This window comes from Lissotriton helveticus, chromosome 7 (genome assembly GCF_964261635.1).
Source record: "Lissotriton helveticus chromosome 7, aLisHel1.1, whole genome shotgun sequence".
In the NCBI taxonomy this organism is placed as follows: Eukaryota; Metazoa; Chordata; class Amphibia; order Caudata; family Salamandridae; genus Lissotriton; species Lissotriton helveticus.
Genome location: NC_136068.1, coordinates 1,359,249,863 through 1,359,272,570, shown reverse-complemented (window position 1 = coordinate 1,359,272,570; position 22,708 = coordinate 1,359,249,863). Strand labels below are relative to the sequence as shown.

Genomic DNA, 22,708 nt, shown 5'->3' with positions numbered 1-22,708 from the left:
CCCTGGATAACTAACCAGATGATGAAAACTGTTGAACCTAAAACGAGTTAAAAGGCATCTATCGTATCCCTCAGCACATCATAAGAGATACGGTTGGATGTCATACGTGGTCATGGTCATTTGATGTTGAACTACCATCCCTTTGTTCATCTCCAGGGCAGCTCAAAGTGACTCTAAATGGGCTAAGCAGGTTAGTTTGAGCTCCTTCCTGGGGATAGAATTAATTTTCTCTGGGGTAAAGTAGTAGTCAGGGTGCCCTATGTCAATCAGGAATTTTTTAACATAATTCAACCACGTAATCTTATCAGCATGGTCCAGATTCATTGAATCCTTGATTATCTCTCTGTTTAAACATGTGCTGCTAGTGGTCCATACATGATGCCATAATAATACAGGTTGCATTTTTATAATATAAGAGACATAAGAGATACCCAGCTAGATAGGACAATTAAAAACCGGGGAGCTTGCTGGTACAGCTAGGATAAACCTTAAAAAGGTGTTTTCCACACGTTAAATCATAGACACATCATAAAAGTCCCACACTCCTGCCCCAAAAATTGCAATACTTATACACTGGGCCTGGTAAATCTTAAGAAGCATGCCAGGGGGGCTTTTTCCCATTTTCTTGAAGAAATTAACAACAGCAGCAGTCGACTTCATAAATAGCAGACTCCTACTCTTCATTGCTGGGCCCCAAGAGCCCGTATTTGCGAATAAAATACCCAAGTATGTGAAGATGTTTGTGGAGTCTACTCTTTTGTCCCCAAAGGGGACACTGTTACATTTATTTCCCCCTCACCCCCAGGTCATTACAAATGTTTTTTTAGCGTTTAATTTCAGGCCTACGTTATCCATAAAAATGAATAAATTATAAGGGCTTTCTGCAAATCTAGTTGCGTGCGGGCCATGAGTACTGCGTCATCTGCGTAGAGGAGGGAGACTATCGGCCGTTTGTTGACATAAGGGGGGATCCTGCACCGTTCCTTCAAGCTCCTGCTCTGAAGCGTTGGTATATAGAGTAAAAAGGAACTGCGCAAGTCCACAGCCTTGTCGCACCCCCCCTATCCACGGTGAATGGCGCGGTACATTCACCATTAGAACCATAGCGCACCTTAGCAGTAGTCCCTGAGTATAATTGCTTTAAAAACTGAATCAATACTGGGTCGATATTCAGGTTTTGTAGGATACTCCACAGTTTATTATGTATAACACAGTTGAATGCGGCTGTTAGATCTACAAACGCCACATAGAGTTTCCCACCCTTTGCCTGAGTATATTTTCCAATTAAGATGTTTAAATTCAGAACTTGCTCATTTGTCCCCAGCCCGTCTAAAACCACATTGCACATCGCTTATTACGTTGTTTTCATCAGCCCAGGATTGTAATTTGTTCGGAACGACCCTTCCCATAACCTTCATTAAAGAATCAAGTAGGCATATCGGGCAATAGCATGCCGGATTTCCTCGTTCTCCTTTTTTTAAAATTGGAGTAATTACTGACTCCGTCCATGTTTTCATGAAGCCCTTTGCACAACTGGCTTGAAGGACTCTAGTTATCAAAGGTGACCAGAGTAGTGGGATTGATTATAGGTCAATGGGGAACCCGTCAGGCCCAGGGGCCTTGCCTCCCTTGCTTGCATTTATTGCCTCAATCACCTCATCATGGGAAAATTGAACTTCAATAGGTATAAAAGTAGTGGTATTTTCCACCTGAGGGGTTAAAGAATCAGGAAGGGTTTCCTCCTGCCTCTGAGTGCTATAAACATTAGAGAAGAATTCTACCCATGTCTTTTCATCTATCGCAACCGCAATTGTCGCAACATCCTTAGTTTTAAAAAATGGTGCATTTACTGCCCGCCAGAATAAGGTACAATCTTTACTCAATGCTGCTTCGCGGATTGTCATCCATGCCTGTTTTTTCAGCTCTTTCTTTCTGGTTTTTCGTGCTAAATTGTAGGACTTTCTACACTCCGTGAGCTCATCTTGGTCTCTCACTGTCCTATGGAGGGCCTCTTTTAATCGGGAGTGTAACTTTGTACATTTTGAATCGAACTACCCATTTTTAAGTTCTCGACTGCTTCTATTTTCAACTCTGAGCAGATTTTGAACAATCGAGGTAATCTGCAGAACAGCATTCAAGGTAGTTTCGTGGGAGAAATCTTCCTGCAAGCAAGCTAGGATTACATCATAGGCCTTAAACATGATTTGCTTATTCAGCTCAGTTGAATCACAGTTCTCCCAGCCCAAGGTGTATCCATTTTGACTGGAGAGGTGAACTCCCTGGGTCCAAACCAATTTATTATTCGTTTGCTTGGCAGTGACATCAGGGAATACTATGTCAATACTGAGGGGCAGGTGATCGCTCATGACGATTGAGTGAATATTATAATTTGCTACCCAGTTTGCATAGCAATTTGGAACAATTATAAAATCTATTCTAGATTGGTAGCTTCTACCTATAAAGGTGAGGTCAAAATCCACTCTAGGGGAATACAATCAGTTTGCAAAACCATAGTCATGGGAAAACAAAAATGTATTAAACTGAATGGTCAAAATGTGTTAATGGGTCGTCCTCTTCTGTCATTAAGCCACAAGCGCCTAACCCTAGTTTTGAACATAGACTGACATTAAAATCTCCCCGCCAAATAGTAATCATGTCTGTATCATTTGGAATTCTTAATTTGCCAATATCGTCACTAAGCTGTTTTAAGATATCCCCCAACTGGCCCTTCTCTATATTGTTATAAAAGTTTATCACATTTAAAATGCAATTTGGGTCCACATAAATCGATACTATCTGATAATAATTTCTAGATTTTATTGGGGAAATTTTTTGCACCTCCAGTAAGTTTTAAATGTAGAGGCAAAGCCCCCCCTTGTGTCTAGCATGCTTTGAGTGAATTGCTGGCGTGTGATATGTCTTATATCCTTCAATGTGGGTTTCTTCCACCAACCAGGTCTCCTGAAAACACAAGATTTCGAATCTATCAATAAAATCAAACCAGGCTAAGTTATTTTCATTGCTCCGGAGGCCAGCCACGTTCCAAAATAGCACACTTATAGCCTTCTGGGTTGTTAGTTTGTTCGGGATTATTGTTTCTATGGTAGTTTCAATATGACAAGCCAGTACAGGCCCCATGCGCTCATCACGACTGGGCTTGCTTAATTCTAATGGGACATTGATTCTAGTCCCTAGCCCAACATCTCCTTCCTTTATATCCATATACTCTATCCTGCCTTAATTCGAACCCTTTTTTATATTACTCCTGCGGTCCTCATTATTCTCTAAGTTATCATTCTCCCTTGGGTCAGACATCTGTTCGCTCTTAGCAGATAGTCAGTCATTCACATCTAATGATTGGAGGGGTTCGACTCTATTTGACACCTCCAGGTTATAGTTCATTAGAGAAGATAGCTGTGCTTTAAGTTAACTTTCATTTTGCCTATTGGTCCAGGTTGGTCTGTAAAAGAAACCCAGAGGAAGGACTTTTATGCTTGTTTCAGTGATGTTCTTTTCTCCTATACTATTCAACACTTCCCTATCATGGGATGGTGAACCCAGGGAGATGACAGCACAATCCACTCTAAAGGTTGTTTTACTTTTTCCTACCCAGGGTACATGCCTTTCCATCTTAGAGGCCCTAAACATTTCTGAAGTCAGTACTACTCTGTTCCCCAGGCAGTGGATAGCCTTATTTCTCAGTGCAATCCATGTTTCAAGTTCTCCTGGCCTAAGAGCTCGAACGTTTGGCAGGATCACTGTAAAGGGAGTTTCTGCAGGGGGAAGATCAAGGTTATGTACCTGTTGTGAACTTTCGTGGGGGCTAGGTGTACATTTTCAATGTTATTCCTATCTGTTAAGGGTTGTGTGCTACTATTATTTTTTGAACGTGGAGTGCTGACTTTTCCCTTTTGTTTCTGGAAACTGTCCTTTTTCCCCTGCTGTTTAATCGGAATATTTTTGGGCGGACCATTCGCAAGAGGAGCCTGGTGGGTTTCTGCCTGAGTGATGTCAGAATTCTTTGGCGACTTTGAGTTACACTGTCTTTTTGGGGGAGGTAAAGTGTCAGTATCTTGGTCACTGGCTGAAACGTCATCGATGTCGTTGATTACAACTTGAATGCAACCATTTCTACTCTCCTCTGTACTTGTGATTTCAGGTGGACGTTTCTCCACAGTCCCTTTACAGGGTGTACCTTTTCCTTGTATTATTTCTCGGTTATTCCCTATTAGCCCCTGCGCATCTACGCTTAATGACTCCTCTACTGTGGAGATTTGTTTTTCAATAGCACCCACTGTCCCCGTAAGGTAATTTAACAGGGTCATTTTTGCGTCTTTAGGATTGCTATACTGTTTTCCTAACTTGGTGCAAGGTCATTTTCTTTTCCCCAATCTATACTCAACCTCCCGGGAGTAGCTCAGTTTATCACCATAGATAATGTCCACTAACTATAGTTAAAAATAAACATAGAGTTGAAGTTCTTTCAATAAAAATAGCGCCTCCATCGTGGTATACTGATGTCTTCTGGCAATGAATAAAATAACATGTGCAATTTTAAATAGTAGCACAGTACTTTATGTAGTCACAGTTGATTATGCCACACTAATCCAGGGATAGATGAAAGGGAAATGTCCCAGCCCAGCCTCTTCCGGCCTCAGAAGGGCGCAGACGGGCCCGCCCTTGACCCGGCTTTGCCCGGGCACACCCGTGCGCGTCCACACTGCCGGAGGGCTGCTCGGCAATTATCCTTCCTCATGGCGCCGCAATGACGTCCCCAGCGAGCATCTGCAAGTTCCTGCTGGGAATTGTAGTCCTGGTGCCGTTCCCCTCACGGCGGGACCTGCGGGGCGGTGTGCTGGTGAGCCGTTCCCTTCGCGGCTGGTCTCAGGCTATAGGAGGAGTGAGGATAAGCCGTTCCCCTCACGGCAGTAGTGTCAGGAACTGAGCGCGTACCGGCTGCGGGAGGGCTGCTCGGCAATTATCGCGCCTCCTGGCGCCGCAATGACGTCCCCAGCAAGTGTCTTCAAGTGCCTGCTTGGGATTGTAGTCCTGGTGCTGTTCCCCTCACGGCGGCACCCACGGGGCCAGTGTGCTGGTGAGCCGTTCCCTTCACAGCTGGTCTCAGGCTATAGGAGGATTGAGGAAAAGCTGTTCCCCTCATGGCAGTAGTATCAGCAAGTGAGTGTGTCCCGCACTGCGGGCGAGCTGCTCAGCAATTATCGCACCACCTGGCACCGTGATGACATCCCCAGCAAGCGTCTGCAAGTGCCTGCTGGGGATTGTAGTCCTGGTGCCATTCCCCTCAAGGCGGGACCTGCGGGCCGGTGTGCTGGTGAGCCGTTCCCTTCACGGCTGGTCTCAGGCTATAGCAGGAGTGAGGAAAAGCTGTTCCCCCTCACAGCAGTAGTATCACCAAGTGAGCGCTTCCCGGGCTGCGGAAGGGCTGCTCGGCAATTATCACGCCTCCTGGTGCCGCCATGACGTCCCCAGCAAGCGTCTGCAAGTGCCTGCTGAGGATTGTAGTCCTGGTGCCATTCCCCTCATGGCGGGACCTGCGGGGCCGTGTGCTGGTGAGCCATTCCCTTCACGGCTGGTCTCGGACTATAGGAGGAGTGAGGAAGAGCCGTTCCCCTCATGGCAGTAGTATCAGCAAGTGAGTGCTAACTCATATCTAGGATGATGTAGGCCTTATCATCTCCGGGGGCAGACACAATGCTAGGGAATTAAATAATTCATACAAGCAGTCACCACCCTTTGATGTGACATCAGTAGCGGCTGCTACTGGACGGGTGTGGTGAGGCGGGGGGATTAATAAATAATAAAAAAAGTACCTTAAAATGGCCAGCCGGCCGCCGCCTCCCCTGCGTCCTCTTCCTTCTTCCTCTTGCTTCCGCCTCTGCATTGCGCCGGGAGAAGGAAGCACCCGCACACAGGCTCCCTTGAGCCAATCACAACGCTGCAATGCAGCATTGTCATTGGTCTGAGCTCCCTGGATTGGCGCTCAGACTCGAACAGGGAGCCTGTGCATGTTACTGGCCAGGCTGTGTATTGCAGCCTGGTAGGAACATGCAAAGTGTGCAGGAACTGTTTGGTCAGCCCAAGAGGGCTGGCAAAACAGGTCATGCACACTTTGGGAGTGCAAACTACTCCTCCCCCTGCGCTGCCCAGCCCCCCCATCCCACACTACACGCAGGCCACTGACTCAATAAAAAAAATAGAATGATAATAACGATACGTTATTGTAATTTTATTTTTCCTTTTTGTGTTTGTGGCGGCTCCTCCACCTTAGAGGAGGAGCCGCCACTATATCATATCATTCAGAGCTGGATTTGGACATGTACCTGTACATGGCTCGTAACTAGAAAGAAAACAAGTACGAACAATCATTTAGTTGTAGGAGGAAACGGAGCATGTAAATGTAAATGTAAATGTACAGGAATTTATATAGCGCAAATCACCAAGCGGTTTCTAAGCGCTTGCTTAGGGAACCCGTCCTGGTATTCCCCTGTGAGATAACCCCAGCAGGGTATCCACAAGGTGAAAGCCAGGCATCCCGCCACGAGGGGCCGTTGTGGAGATTAAGCAAGCTATTGCCCAGAGTCGCAGAGTGTGAACCCGTGAATCGAGTAGGCACCGGAGCGAGAATTGTCGAGTCCATGGACATTTTAGGACTCAAGACCCCGCCGAGCCGGGAATTGAACCCTGGTCCCGGGCTGACCTCTGCTTCCAGGTCTGCCTCCTCTAACCAGTGAGCCACACTTCTCCACTGAATGCATTGTTTATCAGTAAATGTGCCGTCTACCCATCTGTCAATTCATCATCTCATTTATGGGTGGGATACAAGACCTACTTGAGCTCTGTCAATCACTATGTTAGTGTGACAGACAGGCAGCACTCTGCTACAGGGCAGTGAGCCCTCTGGAAGACCTACCTCCTTTCAAAAAGAGCTCTACTTGTTGTTAGCACTCTAAATATGCAAAGAACGCGTGTAAGGATGGCAAAGTGGTCCTTACTGGCCAAGACATGCACTGTTTGTGCATATTTTTTCTACTGCCTCCCTGGGAGTTTGATGTTATCAGAGGTACAGCTGTAGACACTGTTCCTCGAAGAAACTGGAACAATATCACCGCCGAACAACTCTGCACATCGCTTAACCAAAACCCTCCTGATATATCATCGAATCCAAACCAAGCTGCCTCCAAATTCACACAATGGAGCACCCACAGCGCTGACGAACTAGCACCCCTGAAAAAACACCAAATCAAACTAGGTAGCAAAAAGGCCCCCTGGTTCAACGATGACCTTAAGAAATCCAAGAAGTTATGTCGCACTCTCGAGAAAACCTGGAGAAAAAACCCAACCACTAACAACCTGACCACCCTCAAGGCCGCCACCCGCAAACACCACCAATTGATCCGATCCACCAAGAAATCAGCATTCAAGGACCAACTCGACAAAAACGCCCACAACAGCAAGGAACTATTCAATATCGTCAAAGAATTTACCAACCCCACCGCCGGCACGAATGACATCACTCCCTCCCAAGACCTCTGCGACTCCTTATCCTCTTTCTTCCACAACAAAATCGCCGACATACATAACAGCTTTGAAAACCTGTCCGAGAAACAGTCCTCTCCACCCACCCCCGAACCAAAACAGAACTCACACAACCTTCGCGCCTGGAACCCAATCACTACTGAAGACACCATCTGCCTGATGAACTCCATCCACTCAGGATCGCCAACCGACCCATGTCCCCACTACATTTTCAACAAAGCAGACTCCATCATCGCACCCCATCTCCGCGATGTCATCAACTGCTCTTTCAACTCCGCTACCTCCCCAGAAAGCTGGAAACATGCCGAACTCAGCGCCCTACTGAAGAAACCCACAGCAGACCCCTCTGAACTTAAGAACTACCGCCCCATCTCACTCCTCCCATTCCCTGCCAAAGTCATTGAGAAAGCCGTCAACAGTCAGCTCGCCGCCTTCCTGGAATCCAACAATTCCCTCGACACCTCACAGTCCGGCTTCCGAGCCAAACACAGCACCGAAACCGCACTCATCGCAGCCACAGACGACATCCGAAAGCTACTGGACAACGGAGAAACAGTTGCCCTCATCCTTCTTGACCTCTCCGCCGCATTCGACACAGTCTGTCACAGCACTCTCATTCAACGCCTCAGCAACATCGGAATACATGGAAAAGCATTGGACTGGATCATCTCGTTCCTCGCCGGGAGAACCCAGAGAGTCCGCCTCCCCCCATTCAAATCAGAGGCCACCGAAGTCATCTGCGGAGTACCACAAGGATCATCACTCAGTCCCACCCTCTTCAACGTTTACATGAGTCCCCTCGCATCCATCGCGCGACAACACAACCTCAACATCATCTCCTACGCCGACGACACCCAGCTGATCCTCTCCCTCACCAAAGACCCTAACACCGCCAAAACCAATCTACACGAAGGAATGAAAGAAGTAGCCGAATGGATGAAGAACAGCCGCTTAAAACTAAACTCGGACAAAACGGAAGTCCTCATCTTAGGATCATCCCCCTCTGCCTGGGACGACTCGTGGTGGCCACCGGCCCTAGGTACAGCACCCATACCTACAGACCATGCACGTAACCTGGGCTTCATCCTAGATTCCTCCCTCTCGATGACCAAACAAGTCAACGCCGTCTCATCCTCATGCTTCAATGTACTTCGCATGCTCAAAAAAATCTTCCGTTGGATCCCCACCGAAACAAGAAAGACAGTCACCCACGCACCGGTCACTAGCCGACTGGACTACGGAAACACCCTCTACGCCGGAACCACAGCCAAACTACAGAAAAAACTCCAACGCATCCAAAACGCCTCAGCCAGACTCATACTAGACATCCCTCGTCAAGCTCACATTTCCGGCCACCTGAAAGACCTCCACTGGCTCCCCGTCAACAAGAGAATAACGTTCCGTCTCCTCACCCACGCACACAAGGCCATCTACGACCTAGGACCCGAATGCCTCAACACACGTCTGTCCTTCTACACACCCACCCGCCAACTACGATCATCCAATCAAGCCCTCGCCGCAATTCCGCGCATCCACAGACCCACCATGGGAGGAAGATCCTTCTCTTATTTAGCTGCCAAAACCTGGAATTCTCTCCCCACTCACCTCCGCCTTTCCTTCAGAAAACAGCTTAAAACCTGGCTATTTGATAGGTAATGCACAACCCTCCCCAAAGCGCCTTGAGACCCTCTGGGTGAGTAGTGCGCTATACAAATTCCTGAACTTGAACTTGAACTGGCAGCATATAAATTGAGCTAATGCCCATATTCCCTAATGGGTGAGCTGCCGCTGTCTACAACTCCTTTCCAATAGAGACCTCAATAGTTGGCTTTGGACCCAACAGAGAATTGGCAATTTCACTATCCCATCTGAAAGTCTCAAGTGTTCTACTAAAACCCCTTTCTTGGCGGTTGCTAATCACCTAATCTCCACACTAAATTCTCCTGCATACTCATAATTCTTGATGTCTTCTTGGCTTATGACATGTGCAACCTTTCTATTCATCTGACCCCTTTCTTATTTGAGTATGAGAGCTATTCCCTTACATCGTTTGCTGATCTTTTGTACTTATCTCTAGGGTCCCCTGTGATTTGTACCAGGGCATTTTGTATTCATGTGCCACCACTTTGTTTACTTGAATCATCTCCAGTGGTGGCTCCTCCGCGATGGCAGAGGAGCGTCTCACCCCCCTTCCAGCAGCCTAAAAAAATGAAAACTATACTAAACTGTGGTTTATTATCGTTTTATTTTATCTCTGGAGTCTTGGAGGTGGGGCCAGGGGGAAAATAGGCAACCACGGGGAGGGGTATGCACTGTTATCAATGCGCATGATGGTTTGGCTGGCCATCTCAGGCCGGCCAAACCGTGATAAGCACTTTGCATGTTCTCCACCCAGTCTGCATTACAGTCTGCATGGAGAACATGGCCAGGCTCCCAACCCCTGGCTTAGAGCCGAACCACGGCACTCAAACCAATCACAATGCTCCACTACAGCATTGTGATTGGCTTAGGGGAGCCTGGGTGCTTCCTGTTCCGACTGGAGCAGAGCGAGGAAGAGGAGAGACGACAAGAAGACACTTCGCATCTGTGGCAAGGAGGTAAGTTACATTTATTTATTTTTTTACTTCCTTCTGCCCTTCTACCCCTGATCTGTACCAGCCGCCACTGGCCTGAATACTTTTCAAGCATTTCCTAAAGTCTCTCCAGTTAAGCTGCTCGTCCCCAATCATATTTTGTTTACAGTTCGAGATCTTAGTCCAATAAAATTTTTGACAACACACTAACCAAAACATTGTAAGTCATGAAAGAAAGAAAACAAAAAACGATAAACACAGAGTTTATCTAAAATGTAGCTTCAATTTGCGCTCACACTTTCAGCCGGTTCACCGGGGCCCCCACTTCATGATCAGAGAGGGACATGGAATGGCCTGAGGCCCCGGATTTCGCTGCAACACTGGAGGTGCCAGCACTGGTCTTACCTGCGCAGGAATGATTCAAGATGGCTGCCGGGGCCTGACTGGAAGTAGAAGCCGTCACCCCGATGGAGTGGGGTGACCTGAAAGATAGCAGCTGTGGGCTTCGGCACCTAATACGCACCAACCTAGACTGAGACCGCAATGGAAGACCTCTGGCACAGCTCGCCATACATGTGGAAGAGTGAGCGGGACCACGCGGAAAGAGGAAGGAAGCCCCCGGGGGAAAACTTGAGGCCTGCGGAGTCGACGGCCATGTAGTGCTGGAGCAATGATGGGGTGATGGAGGGAATGAACCCCAAGCCCTATATTTTAACTGAAACTCCTAGGGTGGCCCACTGGGCATTAGAGGAAGGAGAGACTTACGTGGGTTCTGCAGTGAGCAAAGACTGTTCATCACAATAAAGCTGGGGCTCTCCTTCTGGCGAACCGACAGCCTCCTGGGCCTGGTACTGATATTTACAAGTCGTGGAGGACACTGAGGTTTCTCACTGAAGATGGGCAGCTACATGTGGATTGGTGCATTCTGCACCAAATACCGTATGCATCAGAATTTACTGGGCATTGTTTTCTTGGTTAATTTCATCAGGTTTGTTTTGCCATTGTGCACTTCGGAACATTGAAGAGGTATGGTGTTTGATTCACAACTTATAATTTTGCTCCATGTGCAAACATTAGTTTGCACTGAAATAGCTGTTTACTCGCTCACACATCACAAATGTCTTTGAAACAGCAGACATGTGGTATTCTGTGCTACATCAAAAGATATTAGTATTATTCTGGTTAGTACATAGTGAAAGTGTGCTTCTATCATTCCTCCCTTTGGTGTATTGCACCCATTTTGCCCATTCGCAACTTGCATTCTTTTCATAGCCACATGCAATTGTGTGCCTAAAATAGCGTTTGAATTGGCCTTTTACTTATATTACAAACATCTGCTTGGAAGGAATATTTTTTGATTTCCAGTTCCCAGATACCTCTGCTTTGTTGTTGGTATTTTAAATTCAGTAATCTGAAGCAGTTGATTTTTCACAAATTGGAGGCTGACTAGTGACCCAGTAAGCTATTTGTCTTTCGAAAGTAGCTTTACGCAGTCTGATTGTCACCTGAGACCTTGCTGTCTAGTCAACTTTCACTCTGAATGGCATGGTTTGGATAAAATAAGTCAACACTCGGGAGATTTTGGAACACAGTTTCAATATCTGTCCAGAATGCACTTTTTACTACTCATTAACCGTATACCCTAGCAACATGCTCTGAGAACAGCTGTTTTTCGGACGCCATTTTGTGCGTGTTTACTCCGGGGCTCTGCTTTAAGGTAGCAGAACAGGCTTCCTGTCTTCTTCATAGAAAGCGAAAGCCCGAACGAGCAGGTTGTTTTGCAAGAATATGTGTTCGAGGAAAGGATGCTTTTGTGGCAACCACTTGGCCCAGATAAGAGGTACGAGAAGCGCTTATCGTACTTCTGCAACCTGGTGTGCAGAATGGACTTTTATCACACAAACTTAGATTTTAAGACTTTGGTAATAGTTTGAGCCAAGTGGTTTCAATCCTTAATTCTTTTCTTGGTTACTTAGTTGTATCCGTTATATCGGCACTCAGCTTTCTTTTGTTAAAAAAAAGACGAGTCTCAAATTCTTCAATGTTTTGGGAGGAGACTTCTGCCGCCGCCGCTGCCAAAAACTAAGAAAGCCCAATCTTGATTCCACCTCATGCCTCCACCTTCTACTTCCTGTTCTTTATCTCACGTTACAGGGTCTTTTTCATGCATGCTTTCTCCTTATGCCACTTTTTTCAGTTTCTGTTTTTCTTCGTTTTTAAGTGTGATGATGAAAAATAGGTCCCAGTGCCCACACAAATGAGTGCTTGTGGTGACCACTCTCAATCACCCTAGTGGCACAAATGGGCACAGTCAGAATTGATCATCATTTAATAATACCAAAACTATACAACCGCGAAAGAAAAGAAAACTTCAAAAAAGATTTAAGGTGAGGCGGGTAGGAAGGCTTAAACACATAGTAGGTTCATCGTAGGTTGACAGGGCTGAATCTATCTCAGATTTTCAGTATACACAGATGAGAAAAATGTGCATCCAATGATTCTAAATGGTTCTCATTTTTATAGTTAGTGGTTATTTCAAAATCTAGCATGAATAGTGCCTTCTGGCACCCGTGGCCCAAGTCAAAGAGCTGAGACTGCGTCTGACTCTACTCCAGCCCGAGCAGCCTTTCTGAAGCGCTGGACTGATGATAAATTTTCTCTATTTGCCCCACGCAGCAGTCAGCCTATGTTGGCATTCCCCGCTTTATTCAAAAGGTTGAAATGATTTAAAAACATGTGTAAGGTCCTAGATATGCAGCCTCTAACACCAGTGAAACCTGTCAGACACCAGTGATATGCTTGAATGGGGTGGAGAAAACACTTTCTGATTTTGCCAAAAGTGAGCGTTAATCCATTGATACTCGAGACAAATATATGGGAAGACATGACAGAGAAGCCACAACGCACCTGTTCTGGCGCATTGACATTTCAACCAGGAACAAGTTAATTTCCAACTGTTTGTGTAGACAAAGCACATGTTGGTACCCATCGCCAACCACCATTTATTATTATCCATCACTAGACAACCTCACCTGCCAGTATTCAACATGAATCACCTCCAAATCAGTACCAAACACAAAACGCAAACAAATACACTTTCCACTTGAACTCCTGTCAACAAGAATCCCATAACCATAAAAGGTGCCCAGACACCGAGAGCGCCTAAGGACCTTATAGATGGTGGGAATGTGCTTCACAAATGCACTTAGCATAACAGAAGATATTATGTATACCATCCACAAAGAATGTACAAAAAATAAATCGTAAATTTACAGATCACATGTACTAGAATTATATCTGACCAATGTTTATATGTTCCCCATCTGACAGTAATGGAATTTAAAATGTATGGATTAGGGCCTCGTCAGCAAATATTTGCTCTGGTGCAAGTTAGGTAACACTCGGAGCATCTCTCATCTACACCTGCACGGTACTGTAGGGACTTCCCGTGACCAAATACTTACTGCATCTTGGCCATGTTCTTTAGGAAATCTCTTCTGTAGAATGTGTAAGGGGTCCAGACATCTCCCGGATTTGCCCCAAAAGAAATCTTTGCAAAGCAGACTCGACACATTTAGGCAGGTTTTGTGGTTGGGGAAATTGATCGCGAGGTTATAAAGAATGCAAAAGATCTGCAGCAAGACACATATTACTATGTATTATGGTACTAAAAAGAGTCTTCGGGCACGTTAGCATAAACCAGGCAGTTTATGCAATCCCACCCCAGCTATTGTGTGGATTGAGTTTTTTAACATTACACAGTGTCACTGATTTTACTTTAGCTGGATGAAATGCGTTATAAATGAACAGGCACTAACGAACTCCTGATTTTCTCTTAAAGGCCGGTTGAGCACTATTTTAAAGTATGTCTTGGAGATTGAGGCAATAATTAATTTTAAGCACAAACCCCAAATTGAAACCCCTCTCAAAAAACGTATTCTTCACAGTGAGAGCCAATATACATCATATTTAACTTCCAAATAATCTCCAGGTAGAGGAAAATCAAGAAATCTCATACTTCATAGAAACGTTTCAATGTATTAAACATAATGATATAATCATACCAAATCTAAGGAGGTATATTTTGAAAAGGTTACTCGTTTTCAGCAGAAAACACTTAAAACTCGAACCTGTGTGGCTAATATAAAAAGTCCAATTCTCAACATGTTTCAGAGAAGAGATTCAGTTCATAGCTCACTGTGCTAGATCACGATTATAGCATATGATCTGCACAGTAACAAACGCATCTCTGTGACAAAAACAGTAACCCACTGAGCTATACACATATACTGTACTTTGTCATGCATTGTACGCGTTCTTTGCAGCAGGCTTATTAACCCTCTGCGCCTCCTTAGATGAGTCAACTGCTCTAGACAAAACTTCCATCTCTCTCCAGCAGATCCATTACCCACCATCCCTGTGCGTTAGCAGAGTTGTTAGGAAAGCAAGGTTCGTTCGGCTGGTGGAGAGTGCCTGCCACAAACAATTCATCTTAAAAAAAAAAAAATGAACACATGTGTGATTAAATAAAATGGGAGTTGGCTAAGACTGATAGTTTAAGTGACTCAACATAGTCTCAATGTTAGCATTTTCCCTAGAGATATCAATTCAGTACTTAATTTGTAAAAAAAAATAAAAGTGCAAGGCCCTTGTCAGGAGACAACTGCACCTTGCATCACCCGTTGCCAATGTCAGCGCTACCAATGACAATTCAGACTTTTTATTCTTTAAAAATTACTAATGCCAACCTCCCAAGCTATCGTTTTATGCTTTGGGTGGCAGGTATTAGTCATTCTTAATGTGTCTAGAATAATTAAACAACTATTGTTGTCTTCATCACAAAATTAGACCAGCAGCAGCACCACTATGTGGCTGGCTGTCATCATTGCTGGTGTTGACAAATAAGTGCCAGAGCTGAGTACCGGAAATCACCAGCTTAAATTAAGCACTGGATAGAATGCATTTGAGATACCTATTTCTGGCAAATCTCAGTATACTTTGAGATGCAGTAAACCTTTCATGGTAGCCTTCAGTTATAAACCCTCAACAGTTGCTGTGGATCTTTTTCTGGTAAAAACGTCCCTAATGCTTTGTGTGTGGTGCCACTGTGCTAACATAGCTAGAGCAGGACATCCCCATCTAAACATGATCTTTAGCTATTTTGAGACGATTTTGCGTGGTGTAGATTATGACAGATTTCAGACAAATAAATATAATGTATACAAAATCAAAGTAAACGAAAACATGTGCAGATCACAACCTGGTTACAAAGACAACACATCAGAGATAAAATGTTATTAAAGCACAATGTCCAAGTTAGCAAACTTGAATAAACAGAAATATGGAATTATATAGCCAGTTCCAACAGAAAGATTTGTGGAGCCCGGGTAAAAATTGTGTTTTGGTATTTGGGTGGATCCTTTCCAGTACACCTAGGCCTGTTGTAATCTGGTACCCCCCTACCGCCATTTGTGGTGTTGTAGTAACTGTCCTCAAAGGTTTTAAATATGTGCAACGTATAAAGGAAAACAGTACAATGTAATTGTATAGAAAAACAAAATGATCTTATGCATTTCATCATATGGCCACCTCCACCTCTTGATATTCATCACAAACCAATCAATGACCAAAATTAGAGATTGTGTAAATACTGATACTTAATCATTGTGTTTATTGCCTCCAACAGGTGTGAAGTCTCTCCCTGCTACAAGCCTGAAAGCAGCGAAGCCAGCAAGATAAGGAGACCGAATCAATATGATTTTGGACAAGACCACTCTGAATATGGCTCACTGCTCTGCTTGCCCATCGCAACCTTCAGTGGGGCACTGCCATGAAAGGGGTCCCCAGGGAAAACAATGAGCCTGTAGGACCATGAGTTAGAAGATGATGGAATCAATGCTCAGCACATTCTGGAAGAACTTTGTCACCAACAATAATAATTTTATTTATGGTCTGAAAGCACTTTTTTGTTAAAGTGAAATTTGAATGCGCAGACATTTTGGAACAGCATGTTGCATCCAGCTTTGGGGTGGATTGTCCTGCTCAGCGTCAATGCGTAACACCAGTTTCTAATTGAAAGAAGAGACAATGGAAAGTGATGTCATATCCTAATGACAAGTTGGGAAACTAGAGCAAAGTCAATAGTTGTGGCCCACTCAGCTTTGTACAGAGAGACAATTGAGTCTTGGACAGAGACTTGTGATTATGGTTGTTGTGCACCTCCCTCTTCTGTGCAATAAATATGCTTGAGAGATTTGGGTCCACCCAATGAAAACGTGGAGACATTACTGGCAACCCTTCAACGCCAAGAAGGCAGATCTTTTAAACATTTCCAGCTGTAGCCAAATACGACGTTTTCATAAAGTGGTGCTTTAAAAGTGTTTTTTTTATGTTGTAGGGACACACCTACATTTTTTTCTCTAGTGCTACAGTGATGTCCTGTGGCAAATTTTCAGTTGAGAAATGCAATTATCTTTTTGGGATTTTAAATGTCCAGCTTAAGACTGAAGATGGTCATGTAGGGAAGGACACTTTCTGTTCATATTATTAGCACTCGGACCTGCCTCTACATTAAAGATCCATTGTTTCCATCTGGTCCTCCTGCTAATATCAAAACCCAGCATATGTCCAGTGCTGTTGAAGTTCCATGTGAGCATTGGGTCCTCCTGCTAAATATTCCGATCAAGCGGATGGCGTGTGCTTTCCCCGGTAACCAAATGAACAGTGCAGGTAAATGGCTTCCTAAACAAGGACTCCTTTGGGAACTCACTGCCATGCACCATGGGTTTGATGGTGAAGAATCCAAGCACCGGCTAGAGTATTGCGCTTTCATTTCACAACTTTATATGTGACAAGTTACTCTCCAAGTCAAAAAGCAAAACATTTTGCACTGCTAAGGGAATAAGTTGCTGGTTTCTGATTGGTGCTTAAACATTATGTTGTCTAATTTTAGAGATGCTTTTAACGAAAGACAAATGTATTTGATTCTGTATACTTTATCAAAGAAAAGAGGAGGGGTTGTCTTTTGTGCAAAGCAGTGGCTTCCTGAAAAAAATGTTGGCATCAGTGTCAACGTTCTAAACTAGGAAAAGTGTCCTCGCATCTGTCTGAATGGTGTTTGTCTCCTGATGAAATGTGTACATAATTTGCACCACGTTGGTACAAAGGGTCATAAATATACCCACATTATGCTGGTAATACACCAGATTTCTGAAAATTATTTTAATTGTTGAAGTACTGTGTTTGTTTTGCACTGTGGACATTGGATGAATTGCACTGTTTTTTCAACTTAAGCACAGAAGTCCTGATTATGAGTTGAGTGGTTAATTTCAACACATGCGTAAACCCCCTGTTTACACATGGGTTGGAATTACGAGTTTGTATATATTTAACTCGTCCAATAATTATCAGATGGGTTAAATAACTGAACCTCTGTTAAATGATTGCAGGTCAAAACTGCCGAAATTTAATGGGGAAAAACCATACAGTATTTACTGTATCATGTAGAATTTGGTGTGTTACATACCAAAATCCGCATGTTATTCCCCAACCACTTGTAATAGGTGGTATATATCACACTTGATAAATAATATACCCAGTGGTATTGATTTTTTATTATGTGCGATAAATACCACCTATACTCGTAATCAGGGCCATATTTGCCGCTAATGCAAACACACTGGTTTTAGCAGTGCTATAGAATTGGTTTGCCACTAGTGGGATTCAGGGGCTCTGATATTGCTGATGTGCCTTGTGTGTTTGTCTGCTTCAGCTACTATGACTCACTGATGATATGTAATTGAACTTAAAATATTTCTTTATTTTTAGAACGAGTTGGTTAAAGTTTAAAAAAATATATATTTTAACCTATTTATTAACATTTTGCATCTTGATTGCCTGCTTTTAAACGTCTATTGCACATTTCTGCTGAGTAGGACTAATTCAAATAATCCAGTCAGTAGCAGATAAGGAAAAAGAAGGCAGAAGCTTGAAATGCAGATCTATTATACACTAACTTCACTTTGGTGCATGAAATGGTTTACCTTCTTCTCCGTATTTACCAGAATCTTCAGATTTTTTTATGGAAGTGAGCTGTTCTCCAAAAAGAAAGCAGTGTTCCACTTCCTAAAGTTAATTTATTTTAAAATATTAAGAACACTCTGGTGAGGTTTCATCCCTAGTTAAATAGCATTTCCTAGGGGACAGCGCTTGGAACAGCAGTGGTCTGTGGTGGCCAGAGAGTAAAGGGCATTGGTCCAAGTCCTACTGTTGCCCAATGGCCACAGGCATCACTGTATCATCTCTTGCAATATGTGAAGGAAGGGATGGAGTTACCAGACAGGGTCTTAGCCATCTGACATCCAACCTCAGACTTCTTTGAGTCAGCCAGTCGGGTATCAAATTAAATAGTGTGTTTACAGTAAAATGTCTGAAAACAATTAAAATAAACGAAATCATCTATAAATAAGTGGCAAAATAAAATTCTGCTTCATCCTTTGCTGCCACCCCTTTAGGGATCAAAAAAGGTGGCGGGGGGTTTACCAGTATCCTAGCGTTCCTGCTGGTGACAACCTTAGCTTGCGATGACGAAATGAATTACAAGGTAATATACTAAAATGCGTTCTCAATCTCAATCATAATCAAGCTAAAATCAAAAGATGATTGCATTTGTATTTAAGGAAAGGAAGTCAGCAACTGGGCTTTTTACAGCAAAGAGATCTAGAATTGTTTTTTAACCCATTTACAATTAGAAAAAATAGGAAATGTGAATAATGCCAGCAGGGCCAATTTTTGAAGCCCCTGGTGAATGGAAGTTTGCTGACGTATGTAGTTTTTGGAAAGTCAGGCGGGTTAGAGCTGACGAGTTTTAGAATTCAAGGGGCTTATTTACAAGCCCCTTGCGCAGCCGGGGCGTCACTTTTTCCCATATTAAAAGTGAAGAACCGGCGACGCAACGGACTTGTAAATAACCCCCTCAGGGCCAGGCGGGTCAGGCATAGGCCTGTCAAGAGACCTTTCAGAGGCACGAATCACACCTTTGTTTACTGATTGATAATCCCTCTCTAGGAACTTCCCACATAGCTAGCTGTTGTTGCTAAACGCACTCTTCTTACAGACATTTTTCACAGCTATTTCCTGAACCAGAAGCATTTTTTTCCCCAAAAGTATGTTTGTACATTTTAGAACGTTTCCTTGTTCCTTTATCGCTCTGAAGGCGGCGGAGCTGAGTAAGGATTAGAGGGCCAGCAGACTGCTGCTGTTAGTAATGTTTTCAAAAATCGGTTGAACGGGAGCTATAAATACACGACCTAGACACGGCCGTCGGAGCCTTTGGTGTCACGCGAGGCGCTTTTCATGTTCATGAACTCAACGATGGAATCTAATGTGTGGCCGCGGGTTTCCATGCCGCTTTTCATTGACCTTGGGTCGCGCCATTACACCCAGTGTGCAATCCATCTTTACTTTCTAGCACAGTCACCAGACAGACAAGGGCGCAGGTTGTTGCTACTTCCTATAGGTATCTAACCTGTCTCGAAGATACTCTCGCTGACAGGCAGCCGCGGTCGGTAGGGGAGTACCTGCCGGGGTGGTGACGTGGGGAGGGGGAGGGGCAGGGTGGGGTGTAGTAATCTATGGATTACGGAGGATTGCAGGTAAGTAAACATTTAAATAAATCAAACTAATTTCGTTGTGCGCACTGCATTGCATTTGGGGATGCAGTGCACGCAATGAAATTCGTTTGATTTATTTAAATATTTACTTACCTGAAAACCTCCATTATCCATACATTACTAACCCCCACCCTGCCCCTCCCCACGTCACCGTCCCGGCAGGTACTCCCTTACCGACCGCGGCTGCCCACAGGATCGAAGCCAGGTCTAAAGACTCCGGTCTCGTGAGTCCACACCCAGAGATGTCCTCACTCGTCTACACCAATGCCCTGGGACCTTCTTGCTTCACCCAAAAGCCAACATTGGCATATAGGTAGTCTTGTAAACCCAGGGTCTGATTGGATTCAAATCCCTTTGTTTCAAGTTCCACCATTTCCTTATTTTCAGGAGCCAACCTGGCTTCCTCGTTGTGTCGGTTATTGTGAATATTGGTGTTTTTCTGCAGCAGGTTCAAGGATCTCCTTGGTCTATGGGCACCTTTTACTGTCCTGTCAAGTTACAGAGGAGCAAGGGTGGGATGTCACGTCCCCGAGACAGTGCAGTGTGTCAGTGGCTGAGCTGAGATTCGAGCACACTGCTCTGCTATCCAGATCCGTGTTTGGCCGCTGAAGTTGTGGGGCTATCAGCCAGGAACATGTTGGTGATGCCCTCATTTCGCACCTTAGAACTCTGCTTTCTCATGCACAGTGGAACCTACCCTAGCGCTCAGACCATACATTTCATCCTTTCGTGGAGTACTACATGGGCATTATTAATAAGCTTATGCAAGTCCACAACCATAACCCCAAAACATATTGACTGATGGTTCCAGGATAACAGGTGCCTACTTGTGCAATGCTGCCACCTTCATTTGCCGCTGCCTCAGTGTGCCTTTATTCACTTTGCAAGACTAGGGGACACAAGGGCATTATCATTTCATGCATTTTTTTTGTTAAAAATATTTGTTGTTGAAGAACGGCTTGTAAAATAATCTGTATAGTTATTTGTAAATAATGTCTAAATATTTTAACATGAAATTCCGATTTTAAAATAAATGTGATTTTTATTTCAAAAGCAGCGTCTTTTTTTCTACACCATTAAGTGACATTGTTAGAAGTGAGTAAATCTGAACCCTTTTATAATGCTCCAAGATCCGAAATCTACTAGGTGCCTAATTATGTGTAACATTGTGATTTGTGACTACAGGATGGCTCCGTCCTACTATTATAGCCTTAAAGCCACCCAGCCATTAAAGGACCGCTCCAGTGTTCGGCTCGGGCCTTTAAAAAGGGACCAGGCCTTTAATGGCCGCTAGAGCCCACTACGGAGGGCTCTAAGGCTATAAGAACATTCCGTTCCTAGAGGGCAGAATGTTCTAATTTGTAAAACAAAGGCTTCATGAAGCCGAGGAGATTTGAGGCCGTTGCTCACAGCAACATCTGTGAACAAACATTGGAATGTTGGAGCTCCAGGCTTCTATCGGCCATTAGAAGCCCAGAGGACTCCATTATTTTCAATGGAGCGCCCAACATTCCAATGTTCTAATAATCGGGAAACACTTTTCATTGTAAGATACATGAGCAGACTCTGTAATGCCAAGACTGGCTGAAGCAATCGAATGATGTATTTCTGTCTTCTGCTCCTTGCAGTGCAGCGCCTTGGGTCATTCGATCTACCTTTCTAGATCAGCAGAGATTGAAGGTATGTGGTAAGGGAGCCTTGCACTTTCCCACTAAAGTATTGTCAAAGTTTCTCCCAGAATAAGATGTCTCCACTGTGTCTGTTTGTTCTAGACTAGAAGTGTGGCACTCCACCTGCAGTTCTGTTGGATCTGTTGATCAGGCCAGATGTATTCTACTACTGTAAGAAATGGGGTGCGGAAATGATGTTTGGATTACATTACTGTATTCCGATTCTGTTTTATTCAGTTTATGAATTACATACAGTTCAAATTCCTGTAGTTCTTTTCTATCCTGCTGCATAGTTAGTAGGTAAACTTGAAGAGAGAGATTAAGGGGCAAGTAGCCTCCTTTACCTTTTTGTGTGTTTCATGTACTGCCTGAAGTGGCATGGGTATGCCCAGACGTGGATCCTGTGCTCACTGTGTCACTAGAAGCAAGCTGTACCTGGACAACACGCCCATAATTAGGGCATAATCTATCCTGGGTTGCTTGGGTTCTCGGTTCAGGGAGGACCCGGCCTGGCAGTTTGGGATGGACTGTTCCTAATGGATCAGGTTCAAGGCTCATTTGCATGTGGCTGGGTCTAAACTGAGGTGGCATGGTGAGCAAAGGAGCAATGGGTTGGAGTGCTACCCTGAGCGATTAAAAGTGGTTAGACTTATTGGAAGCAGCCTCCCATCATCTCTTGTGTGTTGCAAGCCCTATATTTGTCATGCCTTCAGCAGGAAATAGTGGAGGGGTTTATTTGGCAAGAGAAGACTCAGAAACAGAAAAATGGGGTGGTTTCAGGGTCGAAACTGGCTTTGCAATACAGAAGATACCTCCATGTAAGTAGTGGTATGAAGGCCAGAGAACCAGAGTAATGAAGAGTGTTGGAAATTACACAAATAATAACATATGTTGTTTTTATTCATTCTAACGCCAGAGAGCTGAACGCCGGAAAACGCCATTCTAGCAGAATTTCACAGCGCGGCTGACCAGCAGCGCCATCACTCTTTTCCGCGGCCGCTGTGGGGGTCCGCTGTCAAACTCCCTGAACCCCCGCCGACGGTTACTGAGCTATCGGATCTATCGGAGCTGCTGGGGGAGAGCCTGGGGAAGCCAGCGGGGCCTCCACACGTATCCGTCAGAAACCGTCGGAAACCCACCCATATTGCTCCTGCTCTGCTCTGAGCTCCGCTCTTCTCACCAGGATCGACGAGCCGCGGAGGTTCGCAGCGGCAACTCCGTCCTCTTCACCGCGGCT

At 44.6% G+C, this 22,708-nt stretch overlaps 1 protein-coding gene across 5 annotated transcripts in view; it reads left to right on the top strand.

The window, feature by feature from the left end:
• PIK3R5 (phosphoinositide-3-kinase regulatory subunit 5) overlaps positions 1-17,346 on the top strand; it is a 274,166-nt gene extending 256,820 nt beyond the window's left edge. For 4 of the 5 annotated variants that reach the window (XM_078654674.1, XM_078654676.1, XM_078654675.1 and 1 more), the window contains exon 19: positions 15,817-17,346. In XM_078654674.1, coding sequence (XP_078510800.1) covers positions 15,817-15,964 — 148 coding nt within the window. In that variant the 3' untranslated portion in view covers positions 15,965-17,346. The remainder of the gene's footprint in view (positions 1-15,816) is intronic. The other variant, XM_078654678.1, reaches the window with a different exon arrangement.
• The last annotated feature ends 5,362 nt before the right edge of the window (positions 17,347-22,708 follow it).